Source organism: Drosophila novamexicana, unplaced genomic scaffold (genome assembly GCF_003285875.2).
Source record: "Drosophila novamexicana strain 15010-1031.04,08,12 unplaced genomic scaffold, DnovRS2.1 tig00000689-arrow-pilon, whole genome shotgun sequence".
NCBI classification, from domain to species: Eukaryota; Metazoa; Arthropoda; class Insecta; order Diptera; family Drosophilidae; genus Drosophila; species Drosophila novamexicana.
Window position 1 is genome coordinate 2,404,418 of NW_020824818.1, and position 15,109 is coordinate 2,419,526.

General features: G+C 38.0%; 4 protein-coding genes across 4 annotated transcripts; 1 reads left to right on the forward strand and 3 right to left on the reverse strand.

Annotated features, from left to right (window-relative positions):
- Positions 1 to 669: 669 nt before the first annotated feature.
- On the forward strand, positions 670 to 4,429 carry LOC115763070 (glycoprotein-N-acetylgalactosamine 3-beta-galactosyltransferase 1-like). The gene is made up of 5 exons (XM_030705499.1): positions 670 to 751; positions 1,895 to 2,438; positions 2,497 to 2,593; positions 3,827 to 4,039; positions 4,093 to 4,429. Exons 2-5 carry the CDS (start codon positions 1,963 to 1,965, stop codon positions 4,204 to 4,206), a joined length of 900 nt encoding a protein of 299 aa, XP_030561359.1. The 5' UTR covers positions 670 to 751; positions 1,895 to 1,962; the 3' UTR covers positions 4,207 to 4,429.
- Positions 4,430 to 4,434: 5 nt separating this feature from the next.
- Positions 4,435 to 6,567, reverse strand: LOC115763069. Its single transcript, XM_030705498.1, has 3 exons — positions 5,585 to 6,567; positions 4,685 to 5,527; positions 4,435 to 4,618 (listed from the first exon to the last, which is right to left on the reverse strand). The coding sequence occupies exons 1-3, from the start codon at positions 6,341 to 6,343 to the stop codon at positions 4,451 to 4,453; spliced, it is 1,770 nt and encodes a 589-aa protein (XP_030561358.1). The 5' UTR covers positions 6,344 to 6,567; the 3' UTR covers positions 4,435 to 4,450.
- A 2,430-nt stretch (positions 6,568 to 8,997) lies between these two features.
- Positions 8,998 to 10,673, reverse strand: LOC115763135 (glycoprotein-N-acetylgalactosamine 3-beta-galactosyltransferase 1-like). Its single transcript, XM_030705579.1, has 3 exons — positions 10,410 to 10,673; positions 9,470 to 10,347; positions 8,998 to 9,415 (listed from the first exon to the last, which is right to left on the reverse strand). Exons 1-3 carry the CDS (start codon positions 10,435 to 10,437, stop codon positions 9,005 to 9,007), a joined length of 1,317 nt encoding a protein of 438 aa, XP_030561439.1. The 5' UTR covers positions 10,438 to 10,673; the 3' UTR covers positions 8,998 to 9,004.
- Positions 10,674 to 13,720: 3,047 nt separating this feature from the next.
- On the reverse strand, positions 13,721 to 14,782 carry LOC115763273 (glycoprotein-N-acetylgalactosamine 3-beta-galactosyltransferase 1-like). The gene is made up of 2 exons (XM_030705752.1): positions 13,970 to 14,782; positions 13,721 to 13,915 (listed from the first exon to the last, which is right to left on the reverse strand). The coding sequence occupies exons 1-2, from the start codon at positions 14,780 to 14,782 to the stop codon at positions 13,721 to 13,723; spliced, it is 1,008 nt and encodes a 335-aa protein (XP_030561612.1).
- Between the last annotated feature and the right edge of the window lie 327 nt (positions 14,783 to 15,109).

The window sequence follows — 15,109 nt, forward strand, 5'->3', positions numbered from 1 at the left end:
ACTTCTAAGCACGTTTTTAAAAATGTATCCAAGGGTCAAAAGAGAAAATCATGAAACCTGTTGTGCATTTTAAATAGCCTAGTGGTATAGCGTGAAATGCCAGATGGCCATTCGGAGAGCAAAGAATACAACAATAATTTGTTCATTGGCTTATAAACCTGATAAATTTCACAATAATACCTGTTTCTTTGTAGTTAACAGAACAGGAAACTACCTACCAAAACTTGTAATACATCATATTTCTTCAACAAATATCGGTTACTTCAAGGAATTTCTCTTGTTTATTTGAAAAAAACATAATATTTGAGTTAAATATTAGCTTTCATATGCATAAAATTTCCTTAAGTTAAAAACAATTTAAATCATCTTGACTAAGGAAATCCTGTAGGAATTAACAAGGATAGAAGTTTTATTGTGCATGAAATATATCTGAAAAAGCATTAAGAAATATACTTTTCTTAATACATATATGTTTTGCTGGTTTACGGAAATGTTGACTGCGTGGTCACACTGTGCCCATGGGCAACTGTTACTTGCATTAATATTTGCAAGTCACACTTACACAAAGCTTGCTCATCTCGAGCTTTCAGCATTATGGTCACACTGGTCGCAAGTCAAGTGTCGTTTGAGCGAAGCGCGCACGTACAAAACACAACACAGAAACAAAAAAACATCTCGCAAGTCTGTCAACTGTCGTCAAAGCGTAAAGTCGACGTCGCGCTGCTCAGCCGCTGCCCAAGTTGTTTATATGGTACGATATTTACTGCGTTTGTTTTATATTCTTCACGTGTGTGTCTTGACTCCAAGCAAATAAACAAAACAAAACAAAACGAAACGGAACGAGCGTCGCATAATTGAACGCCCTCTCGCCGAAGAGGCAGCGATTTGTGACGGGCTTATACATTAAAAAAAGCAAGAAAAAATATATAAAAAAAAAATGGAGAAAAAAACCGGCAAACAGCTAGCAAAAGCTTACAATTTAGCAATTGCAAATTGAATTACGTCAAAAAGGTGCAACGCCAGGCACAGACGAGAGCGCAGCGCGCGGGCCACTCTGCAGAGCATCCGACTGTTTGTGCGGCTCCGGCTTGAAGGTCAACCGCATCTTACAAGTTTTGTCTTTTTTTCTTATTTTTTTTTTTTGCCTTTACGGCTGCTGCGTCAGTGCACAAGAATGTGTTAATTCAGTATTTCAACAATCACAACAACAATAACAACCGACCATATACATAGGCCGCAACAACAACTGCGCCCTGACTATAGAAACATAAACATTAAATTTGCATAAATAACTTAAAAACGTTGCAATAGAAATTCCTATCCGACTGCACGGTACTCTGTTTGCAGCTGTTTACATTATGCAAGCGGCAACAGACCAGGCTACCATGATTTTTACATTTCTGAACAATTTAGTGACTCTAAAACTGTGCATTTAGACAGTGAACATCAAAATGTGCGTCTAAAACTGTAAATTTATAGACTTATGTCATTTGAAGAACCAATACAGCTTTGAAGCACACAATTTATTTATACAATAAATCATATTCAGTGACTCTAAAACTGTTCCTTTAAAACTGTAATTTTTAAAATGGAATAAAAATTATGCGATTTACGAGCTGTAAACTCAGAATAATCGAACGAAATAAATTTGCTGCTTCTAAAACTGTGACTCTAAAACTTTTTCAAAATGCGATTGATAAGCAAGGTTATCAGTAAATTGAAGTAACTCTAGAAGGGTGGCTGTAAAACTGTATTACATATATTATTTTTGATGAATCTCCTTATCTGATAATCTATAATTTTTTATAAATGAATCCCCTCGACAAAAAAAGTTTGCAGTTTCTAGTTACATAAAAGCACAACTAATATGCTCTCCTTTTTCATTTGGCTACAGAGTATTAAAAGTACACAAACGCGTATTAAAGATCCGGCAAGCCGATAAAGCTCACCAAAAAAAAAAAAATGAATTTTGTAAAGCAACACCGGCAGCGTCTGGAACTGTTACTGATGCTGCTGCTGGGCCTCATCTGTGGCAGCTGTTTATCGAAGCTGTTGCAGCTGGCCCGAGTGGAATTCTACGAGCTATATGCCAGTCAGCAATTTACTGCAGATACTGTTTCAAATGCAGACAATTCGCTGATGCACCCAAACAATAACAACAACAAAAACAACAGCAATACGGAACAGCGTATACTCTGCATTATTACGCTCAAGCCGAAAGGCAAGCGGCAGCAGGACATAGCACGTACCTGGGGCAGACGCTGCCAGAAGCTGCTGTTCATACGTCCACATGCGAGAAAGCCAAAGCTGAGCATTGTGGGGCTGGCGAAAAGCCGGACTGACAGCAGCTCGTGGGCTCGAACGCGAGCGAACCTCCAGCATGTCCATAATCGTTATCACAAGAAATACGATTGGTTCCTAATGGTCACAGATGAAACGTACGTAAATTGAGACTCCAATCAAATGCTTTATTCTCTTATCATTGGCTTTTCCCAGCTATGTGATCATGGAGAATCTGCAACACCTTCTGATCGACTACGCGCCAGAGATGCCCATTTACTTTGATAGCTTTTCCTGGTTGTATACGCAGCAGGTTAGTATGCAAGAAGTCTTAAATTATTTTCATATTAGATTCATTAAGCCAAACATATTACTTGATCTGTGTATGCTCATGGCGAATTTGAATGCCAAAGTTGGGGACTCAAGCGTTTTTAAGCTCAACGAGAAAAAAGGCTATCTTCGGCACGCCGAAGATCTAATACGCTTGCAGACCCAACCATTTCATAATGCTTGTAGTGCTTTGCCCGTATCTAAGAAGCACAGGGAAAATAGTTAATGCCGAGTTTGGACCAGATATCTTGATAAACAAAAAAGGTTCCTAATCAAAAGCCTAGTTTTCGATATAGTAGTCCGATCTTAATAGGATTTTGCATATATATGATAAGATAGCTTTAAAACTGAGAGACTAGTTCGCATAGAAACAGACAGACGGAGAGAAGGACATGACTCTATCGACTCGGCTGTTGATGCTGTTCAAGAATATATATACTTTATAGGTTCGGAGATGTCTCCTTCTATGCGTTACACATTTCACGACAAAATTATAATACCCTCTGCAAGGGTATACAAATATGCTCAATAAGCTTGAAGGGGAAATCGATATTTATCGGTTTTGAAAAACCTTTTCAATTAACGATAAAAAGTACTAATTACATCATATTGCTTAAGTACTAACAATAGGTTTCAACATCAAATAATAATTAAACGTAACCGGATAACTATATCATATACATAGCACCCATTGCAATTAGTTGACATCGGAATTTAATGATATAAATCAATGATTTTTTCTCATCATACGATTAAGATTAAATTAAATTTACCCCAGGATATTATCAATAACAAAGTAATTTATTAATAATTAATTAATCAGCATATACCCAAAGACACACCGCGCATTTAATACCTTTTTCAGATATGAGGGAATAGTGAAGCTCGAAAATGCTGAGTTTGATTTATATATATTGAAAAACAGAATATTTTGCCTACTTTTCACCGAGCATTCCTATGGCAACTATATGAAATAATCTTCTGATATTAATAGGTTCTTGCATATATGTAACGGACCAATCCGTCTACGTGGACCTATGCATAGTTTCAAGCCTTAAGACTGAGAGACTAGTTCTCTTAGAAACAGACGGACATGGTTATCAACTCTGCGTCTTCTTCTAAAAATAAATAAATATTTTTGAAATATTTTTAAGTCTAAGCTAGTAAATAAATCATTACGAAGTACTTACAACTTAATTCTCTTTACATATTCCAGGGCTCGTTGTCTGGAGCTGGGGGCAATGTATTCAGTAGTGAGGCCCTGCGTCGTTTTGTGGCTTGGGCACATGACAATAGCAGCATCTGCAGCAATCACAACTATGGGATTAGGCATGTGGAAATTGCACGTTGCTTTCGGAATGTGGGCGTTGTAGCGGGCAAATCCCACGATGAGCATGGACTTCCACTTTTCGTAAACCATTTAAGCAATGTAAGCTAACTAACACTTAATGTGATCTTTGAGTCATTGTTTGTATTTTACAGATTACAGAAGGATGCTGTTCAAAGTCGGCCATATCATTTCAATGTGTTGATGCCAGCTGCTTTTATCAGATGGAGTATGTCATCTATAGACTGCGTGCGTTCGGCTTAAGCTGAACTCAGGAATCTTTGCAAATTGAACCAATATTTGTAGATGGGAATTTTCAGGATGTTGCCCATTTGGAGTTTTGAAAGGACTGTAGCAAACTAAGCCAAAGACAGAGACTAATCAAATCTATTAAATTATATATGTCAATGCGTTGTACTGGATAAAATGAAAATGTTTAGAGAAACTTCATCCAATGTTCTCCTTGTACAATCGTTTGGCTCATTTCTTTTTAACCATGTTAAATATATCTGGTTAATTTCCATTGTGAGTATCAGTGCTGGAAACGTTCTGGGTAGGCGGCTCGTGCCCCATTATAATGCCATATGGATGCATTTTGTATAGCAAATATTCAAACATATACATCTGATAGTAAACCACATAGTGAATTGTTGTGGCATAAGTTGAACAGCATTCTAGTCCCTTTAAAAAAGATTATTATATTGGCATTATACTGAATTTAAGTTTAAAGACAAACACACCACGTACCTCCTTAAATTTGTAATACGCAAAGTCATACAACCAAAAATCTTTAGCTAAGCTCCCGGGTATTATCATGCTCTCCAATGTGAGTGGCAGAAATCGATGTCGTCCATTAGGATCTCTGGAATCACCAGCACTCACGTTGCACTTGCTTAAACAAAGGCCCATTTCAAAATCTTCGGTGCCCATTTGATTTTCATTGCATCGTCCCGAATTGAGCCCGTGCTCGACCAGACGACGCACTGCCTCCCGGCTGAGCACGTAGCCAGCGCCGCCAGACATATAGCCCTGCTCGACATACGGCTTGAACTTGCAGCCAAAGTAGACAGGCTTATCGGGCTGATGGGTATGCAGCATATAGCGCATATTATCAATTATAGCATATGTATCATCGTCTGCCTTAAAGAACCAATCCGCCTCGTCCAGATGATGTGTATAAACGTGTTTAAAAGCAGCCTTCGCCTTGCCCCATAGATAATCGTAGCCCTCGGTGACGTTCAGTGCTACTGTGGGCACTCCCGTTGTGCTCTTCTGCTTTCGACTGCTAAACACAATTAACTTATTGCAGTGCCGTCCCCAGGTCTGTCGGATTGACTTGGCTACTTTCTCGTAGTTGTGCGGATAGGTCAGCAGCACGCAGAGAATGCGCACCTGCTTGTAGAGCTGTCTGGCCACGGTGTCATCCGCAGACAGCGCCGGTAACTGAACAACTGAGTCTGGTGGCAGTGCTGGCATGCCATTTATGTGTCCATAGGGACGCAGATGGTAGAGCAAATATTCTATCACATGCAGCTGATTGGCTGTGGCATAGGGAAAAGTAATCGGCATCTCCATGTTACTATTAAAGCCCTGTTAAAGAAAAAATGGTTAAAATGATTTTAATATTGAAGTGTTTGATTTCCCCACCTGCTCGGTATAGACTGCACGGTGTATGTATGGCCAGATCCAAAACTCAGAGCGCATCGTAAAGGGCAATACCTCGGCTGGCACCTGAAACGGGAAGAGCTGCTCGTTGGGGCCCTGTTCTATTTTGGCCAGACATGCGGCAAAATTGTTGGGCAGACACTCATGTTCCCGCAGCAGCTGCTGCAGTGCACCACGACTGAATATATAATCCGTGGTATCTCTCAGACTAACATGGGCATAGGGATAGGCAGCATGGAATGCGCTAAAGTAAATCAACTGATCTGGCGCATAGCTGGCCAGTTTGTAACGCACGTTCTCCATAATCACATAGCTGTCCACATGCACATGCAGCAGCCAATCCAAGTCCAAGTACTGAGTGCTAGCGATGCGTCGATACGCCTTGGCTGCATCCGACGCTTTGCTAATGTGCATCCGATTGCAGCGTGCGCCCCAAGTTTTCAGTACATGCATTGCCTTGCGCCGTTCGTGATTATTGGTCAAGTGCAGCAGGCAGTGTATACGAACTTTCTTATGCATCTGCTCGGCGATGCTCCAATTGTCCCACGTCTGATTCCGGGTACCCACGACGAAGTCCGTGACCCGCTCTTTATATGGCGGCTGCAGATAGTCCTTTAAGGCAATGCCGGCACGACTAAATGCAAATATATATAGCTCCAGGAGAAGGAACCACAACACACAGCTAACTAATAATGCCCAGCTCGTGGTACCTAATAGGCGCTTCAAACGTTCCAGCAGCATTTTCGAAAAATATTTAAATTGTTTTATTTGCGCATTTGTCAAATCAGTTATTTCCTAAAGTTGCCAGACTGTTCAACCTGGGACTAGCTCATTTGTTTATTTTCGAGCCAGCTTGTGAGCTGCCATACGTTGCCGTTGCCAGACTATTGTATTTGAAATAATTTATTTCAACTACTTTAATGCAAGCGCAAAACCAATAAATTAATAAAGATCACTGCTTATAAACAAAGAAAAGCTAACATGCATGGCAATTAAAGAAAAAATAAGTAGCATTAAATATATGCAAATAGCAAGTTGAACAATGTCAGACGTCAAAAATTGGAGATGCCAGACTGATATAAATGTATAGGCAGATAAGATTACGGAACTTGTTGTTTCTATTGTGAACCAGCGCTCCGATATTTTGAGCCAGCTTCATTTTTGTCGTTCCTTTAACTTCTTTAATGTCGCGCCAATAACGTAACAAACAAAAAGGCAAATATTTTTGCCAAATGTGAATAAATTAATAAATAAATGCATATACGAATTGAAGTCCATATTTTAGTAAACGGGCAAGTGAAGTACATGTAAAAGCTGCAAGTCGAATTGCACCCGGGCCGTCACGGTCGGCAATAGCTCGCGACGCGCGCCAAAAAAAAAATGGAGCCGTGCTTGGTTTTTTTTTTATGTGCTGTGTTAAATTAAAGAAAAGTAAAGTGCAGTGTAATTGGTACATAAATATGTATTATATGAAGCAGTGTAATATACATATGCATATAAACATATTTATGTATAATAAAGTGCAGTGCATTGCTATTTCTCTTTAATGGAGATCAGATCTTTGCTCATCATGAGCAAAAAGCAGAGCCAATTTGATATGTATGTGTGCGTGTAAGTGAATTGCATCAAAGAAAAGAGGTAAAGAGAACAAGTGAAAGTGAAAGTAAAGAAGCAATAAAGAACAGTTATGTACGTGCTGACGAACATAACATACATTTTGCAGACAAACAGCTAATTTTAGATATATTTATATAGCGATAGTTATAAAATCTTTATTTTTTTTTTGTTTATGTTATTTATAATCTCTGCAAGGGTATAATAAGTGAAAGTGAAAGTGCTCAACAGAAAGTTATTATTGATTAAATTCCGCCAGTTGGGGATTTCAGTGAATTAAGCAACGGTAAGTGGATCAAATATTTAATTTTGTAAATAATTTAAAAATATTTATAAATGTCCGCTCGCAATTCCGAAATCTGCAGAAACTATTCTAAAATTATAAATTATTAAATAATTATTTCTGCATGGAATAAATTCAGATTTTTTCAAATTGTTGAACGCAACGATTGCGTGTTTACAATAAGATAAAAAAACTATATTCAAAACTATATTCAAACTATATTCGTACAATTAAAAATCAAATTCAAATTGGTTTGTCTTTTACCCATTGAAATTGGCTAACAAGGGTAGCATGGTTTTTTTTTTTTTTGTAACAGGTGAAAAAAAATTTCAGCGTCAATAGCCAAGTCGATCTAGCCCTGTCCGTCTAAAGGTCCGTCCCGTCCCGAACCTATAGGAGTCTGAGATTGGAATTTTGAACGTAGTTTCTCGCGCAGTGTACGAGTTTCTTTCGGATAACTTTCCCCGTGTTATCCGAGCAATTGATAGGATACAATATCGAAATCGCGTTGTTTGAGCAAATATCTTAGTTTTTATGGGCTAGACTTAGCAAATTCATTCATAAATGTGTGTATCTTCTAGAATAGTGTGCACAGATCAATTATCTTTCATTTTATATTTACACTAGCGGGTATTGCCCGGCTTTGCCCGTGGAAGGCTTTGTGCTAAAAATCTTAGGTATTAACTTTCCATTAAGTGCACGCCCGTGGAAAATTGAAATCTACCCATACCATCTTGATCGCCACTTCTATTCAAAAATATGTTTAAAGTGCATCGAATAAAGACCCAAATGTTGCAACCAGAGGTTTCGAATAAAAAATTTCCGTTTATTTAACTTTTGTTAACTTTTGTTCTGAAACACGTACTATTTCGTTTTTATTATACCCTAAACCCATTAAAAATGGGTATAAGGGTATATTATATTTGTGCAAAATCCAAATGTATGTAACAGGCAGAAGGAAGCATCTCCGACCCCATAAAGTATATATATTCTTGATCAGTATCAATAACCGAGTCGATGAAATTTTAGATGTAGATGCTCCTAGCTCCCGCGCAGATCGAGTTTGTTTCCGATAATCGATAACTTATTCCGTTTCCAGGCAATCGATAAAAATCTATTTCGATATCCTGTTTTTTGAGCAATTTTGGTAAATAATAAGAGCTAGAGTCACCAAACTTGACATATAGCTTCTAAAATAGAATATATATATGCATTTGATGTTGGAAGAAGAGGGTTCAGGGTATCCCCTAGTCGGGAGCTCCCGACTAGAACCTCTTACTTGTTTTTATGTAGAGTAAACAAAAAAGTTTCATTCAAACATTTTTCGCGATTTTTCCACACATGCGGGTGGAATTTCGAAAAACCCCGTAACTCTTAACTCTGCACATAAAAAAAGTCTGGGCAATCACAAAAGGACAATTGAGCAATGAGACTTACTGCTATTAATTAAGTAAGCGTATTTTATTTTTATTTATAGATAATCCTACAATGATAAAATAGGGTTTTTATTTGCTCTTATGTTCTTCTGTATATAGATCATTTAAATATTCAAGTTTTTTTATTTCACTTGACAGTTTTTTAAGTTCTGTTACCATTTTTGAGCTCTCCTTCGGCCCCTTTTTCTCTTCTAAATCGGCTTCCTTCGAATTGACTTCTCTCGCATCAGGTTCTGTCGGAGTTACAATTGTTGTATTCGCCAACCTGTCCTCATCATTGATGGAATCCTCGTTGCTGTTGGCGGGCTCCTCCTTTGGCGGCGGAAGGAACTCGCCCACTTTCAGCTTAGCTGGCAACTGTTGCTGTGTTCTTACCACTCCATAGGGTTTTAGGTGATAGATTAAATAATCTAGAGCATACATCAGATTTGGGCCCACATAGTGGAATGAAATGGCATTATCCGAACAGCAATCGAGACCCTTAAACAAAACAATTGATCCCAATCATTTACTTAACTGAATCTTAGAACTCACATCATCCGTCTTGTAAAAAAGATAATTCCAATACCAAAACTCTTTGTCTTTGTTGGGTATTAAATGATGCTCAGGCACAAAGGGAAACATGCGACCGCGTCCGTTTGTATCACGGGAATCGCCTGCAGTCACATTTAGATTCTCCATGCATTTTCCAATTTCAATATCCTCGTTGATGACGGTTTCTTGTAGACACATCTTGGGATCGGGTATGCCGTCAACAACAAATCGCCGCAGTGCCTCCCTACTCAGCACATAACCTGCTCCTCCCGACATGTAACCCTGCTTCACAAAGGGTTTGAACTTGAAGCCAAAATGAACGGGTGTCTCGGGATTATACGGATATAGCATATAGCGCAAATTCTCGACAACCGCATAGGTATCATCATCTGCCTTGTAGAACCAATCCGCGTCGTTGTAATGATGCTTGTACACATACTTAAATGCCTCCTTAACTTTGCGCCAAAGATTCTCTCGACCCTCTCCCACATCCAACTTCACCGTGGGTAGCTCATCATCCGCTCCGGAGCTCATGAATAGAAGAATATTACAGCGTTTGCCCCAGGTTCGTTTGACATGGCGAGCCTTCTTTTTGTGATTGTTAGGATTTGTCATAATCCAGCAGAGCACACGCACCTCCTTCTTTAGCTTATCGGCCAGCGAAGAATCATCGTTTGGATGCTCGTGCTTAATCACATGGAAATCTGCTATTATATCTTCGGCTTCCTTGTGCTGGATAAGGGGTTCGCTGCTAGCCAAGATGTTGTTAGATTTGATGCCTTCAGATATGGTTATGTAGGATATAATTTGAGCCAGGCAAAAACCGATGAGAAAACCAATCATAAGAGTAAGCAATGAACGTGTTTTAGAGGCACGCGCTAAAAAATTTTCAATTGTCTCAGAACATATTTAAATTCTATTTGGAACATGTGTCGTTTACCTTCGTAAATAGCGGAGTGTGAAACCATTTTGTATGACGTTTCCAGCTTTGACACTTGTCTAAACACTCGCAAACCAGCTTTGTTTCAAATCCAAGAAATTGTTAAGTTCAAAATAACTTCACTGGCTTTGCATATCTAGTATATTATTCTATGCTTTCACTTTGTACATGTAGATATTTTATATGACCTACTTATTTGAGTATTTACATAAAGAGTTTTATTTGAATATAATTATGCACTTAATTTGACATACTTTATCATTAAAGAGCGCGTCCCCAAAAACCGAACCGAAGTAATTCACGTTGCAGAATCAACTAAGCTTCTAAACCGAAAACTGCCTGAGTTATGGGTGACAATAGGCACTTGTATTAGATAGCACTTGTGCAAATAGAAAAAAAAGGTCTTTATCTTATGTGGGTCGATTACTTTGTATTTGCTTTTATAACTATTTAACCCATTACAAATGGGTAAGAAGAGTTTTCATTCAAATGTATTGAACAGGCAGAAAGAAGCATCCGAGCATATCCGAGCTCATAAAGTGTATATATTCTTAGATTCGATCTAGCCATATCCGTCTGTCTGTTTTTCCTTTTATCCGTATGCATAAACGCGTCGATCTCAGAGCTTAGAGACTTGAAATAGATATTGGAATGGCTGTCGAGTCTAGGCGGCAGCAAGTAGTTGGGTCGGCTTTGGGTTCAAGTCCAATTGGGGGAACATTTTTTTTTAATTTTACAATTTACATTTATTACTGCTAAAGCAAACGAGCTCATATTTGATAGAAGAGAGTGTGAGTATTTATTAGTCGGGAACTCCCGACAAGAACATCTTGTTTCAAAGTTGAATATTTTAACTCAAAGTTCAATTTTTCTTAAAAACATTTCTAACAAGTTTGTATGCCAATTCCTTATGCATGTTCACTATGCGCTCACGAGTGACAACTGTGACTATTTTCGATATGAGCAGGTGTCTTTAAAGCAAATAAATACCTAGTTACGAACCGCATAAAATTAAAGCTAAAAAAAATACCAATCTTGCAATTGGAAGACTATCCAACGTGCAAGAGCACGTAAAGGGGTAATCTGTAGATAGGATTTTTAATTGAAAGCAACTTGATAAAAAGTTATCAGCAAAAGTTTTTTAGACACAATTGCAAAGAAATCCATGTACGCTTGTTTGTGGTTAATTGAATTTCGGAAAAAACATTTTTTTTGTTAAACTAAACTAGTTCCGAACAAGCATTTTGTTTAATAGACAAATGGCATGGTGTATTACCCTGCTTTGCCCGGCTCAAGTTTTTTTTTTTCTTCATCTCTTCCAATTTCTGGAGGTGCTCGCTTAGACAGGGTTTTCTTTTCGCAAAATTAAAGGCAAAATGCTGGTCAAAGACTTATTGAACAACATTTTATTTTTCGGCATCAAGATGCTCGCCACAAGACTAAGATGGGCGGAAGCCGGTAATGTTGAATTTTGTTTTCTTATTCGATTAACTTTAAACATATTTTCAAAAAATATATAAAGCTTTCTAACATATAACATGATTTTCAGATGCTTTATTGTTGTTTTGGCTTGACTTTTATGCGCTTCTCTTGGTAGTTCGCATGAGTTCCATTTTGTTGGAGAACTAGTTCATGTTTAACATCCTTGTCGGTAGTTTGTAAATGCTCTCTGGTAAAGGTATCAAAGGAATCAATTCGAAGCGGCGTTGAATAGAGTTTTACCAGGAAAATGGTCACAAATAAACCCACGACAAGTATGGAAAACTTGTTTAGTGCTAAAATTCGTATTTATTACATAAGAATTATTTTTAAAATTTAATTTAGTATTTTATGACCTATTGCGATACCTTTTCTCAGTGAATGTGTCCGCATTTTGATCTTTTACCTATAACTGTAAACGTCTGTTTGATTTCCCCAAAAAAAAATTCTCTCATATCAGACACTTGCGTCAATAAAACAAGACAAATAGTCTAAATTTCACCATTATCTTGCCTTTCAGATACATTTATGTGGAAAAGTTGATTTTTGAAAACCAGATACTATTCTTTTTTCTAATATATTAAATATTAGAATTAAGGACCTCATAGCAGCTAATATTACATTTTCTTATTTATGTGAACTGAGCAGACACACATCACTTTTACGACTAGGCCAAAAATATGATAAGCCATCGTATCATAAAGTCTATGAGACTTTCAACACGCAACTCTTTTTAATAGACAATTGTTTAAACATTGTGTGTGTGTGTGTGTGTGTGAGAGAGAGAGAGAGAGAGAGAGAGAGAGAGAGAGAGAGAGAGAGAAACAGAGAGATGTTTAACAACAACAGATAAGCAAATTGAATTAATAATAAGAGTGCTCGGGAGTATCCGACAAGGGTCTACCCTGGACCCTCTTCCACCAACACCAAATGCAGCTCGATTGCAAATATCACATTTTGATTTACCTAGCATTATTAGAACCCTAGAACCCGGAACCTCCTGCAACCGAGCGAACTGCTGTCCATCGCGTCATAGCTTACAGCCATATTATGAATTCGATCTTCAAGCAAAAAATTAACCAAGGAAAATAGAATCGCAATTGCTCTTCTATTTAGAAATTTAGTAAAGCTTGCGCTTTGCGATAGCTGTCAAGAGACTTATTAACGATTTATTTAACAAATTAATCTTTTATGTTTTTTAAGCGATCTTAATGAAATTTGCAATATATTTTGCTGTTAATTACGTTTGTTAATCCCTCAATGATAATTTTCCTGAACACACTGATAAATAAATGTCATCTCTACATTCGCCTCAAAACATTTTCTTCTGCCTAATACTATTTTGTCTTATTTATAAGCTGTAGTTTGCTCAGCATCATTCGTATTTACAAAAATCGTGGCTTTATTAGCATATGCCAAAAATTGTCTCTATTTTTCAAGTCAAAAATGTTTTTAATATTAAATTTAATTATTTAACATAAACTTGAGCCAAAAACGTAACATCATAAATTCTTTATTTGATGAAAATATCTAGGTGAACATAAAATATTGATATACTAAAAAACATTTTTTAGACAAATTCCTTCTATAGAACTTTGTAATATGGTATTGGGATCTTGATTCCCTTTCGTTTCTCTGGCAGCTTTATATTATAGTGGACCGATCCGACAGATTCCGACATATGTAGAGCCTACAACAATTAGACGGACCTGTGGAAATTTGCGAAACGGTTGCTTCTATGTGTTATATATTGCATGTGAAAAATATATTACCATCTTCATGGAAAGTCAAATTCATAATATTTTATTGAATAATATGATACGTAAGATCCGTCAATGTGCTATTTGCAGTCCTGTTGTATTTCGCTCGGGCATAGATTCCCCTACAGCCAGTTTTTTGGGCAACGGCAGTTGTTCATTGATAATGCCAAAGGGTCTAAGATGATAAATTAAAAAGTCTAGTACATACATTTCCTTGGGCGAGATGTAATGAAATGATATAGCCGTATCTGCCATACAATTGGGACCCTAAAAGAGAGTTCCATTAGGTTGAAGTAGTTTGAAAGTCAAGTAACACCTTACATCTGTCGTATTATAGTATATGTATTTCCAGTACCAGAACGTCGTATCAACTTTGGCAGTTAAATGATCTCTGGGCGCAAATGGATACATGCGGCCGCGTCCATGATCATCACGAGAATCGCCCGCGGTCACATTTAGATTCTCCATGGTTCTCCCGATTTCAATATCCTCGTTTACAACGGTGCCAGGCAGACACTTCTTGCGATCGGGTATACCCTCAACAACAAATCGCCGCAGTGCCTCCCTACTCAGCACATAACCTGCTCCTCCTGACATGTAACCCTGCTTCACAAAAGGTTTGAACTTGAAGCCAAAATATATTGGCGCGTCGGGATTATAGGGATATAGCATATAGCGCAAATTCTCGACAACCGCATAGGTATCATCATCTGCCTTGTAGAACCAATCCGCATCGTTGTAATGATGCTTGTACACATACTTAAATGCCTCCTTCACTTTGCGCCAAAGATTCTCTCGACCCTCTCCCACATCCAACTTCACCGTGGGTAGCTCATTATCCACTCCGGAGCTCATGAACAGGAGAATATTACAGCGTTTGCCCCAGGTTCGTTTGACATGGAGAGCCTTCTCTTTGTGATTGTTAGGATTTGTCATAATCCAGCAGAGCACACGCACCTCCTTCTTCAGTTGCTCTGCTAGGGAGAGTCTCTCTAGTTCGTAATGCCGATGATGGTTTTCCACAGGAACGTTTTTTTTATAGATAAGTTGAGTCAAACAGCAGCCCAAGACTAGACCCGCGATGAGGGTGCAGAGCAAATGAGTTTCAAAAAATCGTCTATGGTTAGCAAACATTTTAACTACGTCCTCGTGTATGATTGTTTCTCAGAACCGAAACGACGCGTATTTTCGAAATGACTAGGATTATAAACTGCCTTTACTTCGGTTCTTATAGGCTCCATTCGGGGAGGTAATTTTATTTACTCGAGCCTATGCAAGCTTATATTTGTTAAACTTGGGAGTAAATTTATACCAATTGTACAAATTGAAATGAAAACGTGTTGGGGTATCTTTCGGATGTCGTTTCATGTGCATTACTAAAGCTAATCAAATATATGTATAAACATTTTTATAAATGAACAGAACGCAGGCGACCGTGTCTGAAGGTCTTTAAGTGCACTG

What these genes read in the sequence shown, in the direction of transcription:
- LOC115763070 (XM_030705499.1), top strand. Translation starts at nt 1,963, where the DNA reads ATGAATTTTGTAAAGCAACACCGGCAGCGTCTGGAACTGTTACTGATG. An exon ending in CTAATGGTCACAGATGAAAC is followed by an intron (nt 2,439 to 2,496) that starts GTACGTAAATTG and finishes GGCTTTTCCCAG; the next exon opens with CTATGTGATCATGGAGAATC. An exon ending in CCTGGTTGTATACGCAGCAG is followed by an intron (nt 2,594 to 3,826) that starts GTTAGTATGCAA and finishes TACATATTCCAG; the next exon opens with GGCTCGTTGTCTGGAGCTGG.
- LOC115763069 (XM_030705498.1), bottom strand. Translation starts at nt 6,343, where the DNA reads ATGCTGCTGGAACGTTTGAAGCGCCTATTAGGTACCACGAGCTGGGCA. An exon ending in GTGCAGTCTATACCGAGCAG is followed by an intron (nt 5,528 to 5,584) that starts GTGGGGAAATCA and finishes TTTCTTTAACAG; the next exon opens with GGCTTTAATAGTAACATGGA. An exon ending in CGTATTACAAATTTAAGGAG is followed by an intron (nt 4,619 to 4,684) that starts GTACGTGGTGTG and finishes TCTTTTTTAAAG; the next exon opens with GGACTAGAATGCTGTTCAAC.
- LOC115763135 (XM_030705579.1), bottom strand. Translation starts at nt 10,437, where the DNA reads ATGGTTTCACACTCCGCTATTTACGAAG. An exon ending in ACACTCCGCTATTTACGAAG is followed by an intron (nt 10,348 to 10,409) that starts GTAAACGACACA and finishes AAAATTTTTTAG; the next exon opens with CGCGTGCCTCTAAAACACGT. An exon ending in TTTTTTACAAGACGGATGAT is followed by an intron (nt 9,416 to 9,469) that starts GTGAGTTCTAAG and finishes GTTTTGTTTAAG; the next exon opens with GGTCTCGATTGCTGTTCGGA.
- LOC115763273 (XM_030705752.1), bottom strand. Translation starts at nt 14,782, where the DNA reads ATGTTTGCTAACCATAGACGATTTTTTGAAACTCATTTGCTCTGCACC. An exon ending in TATACTATAATACGACAGAT is followed by an intron (nt 13,916 to 13,969) that starts GTAAGGTGTTAC and finishes ACTCTCTTTTAG; the next exon opens with GGTCCCAATTGTATGGCAGA.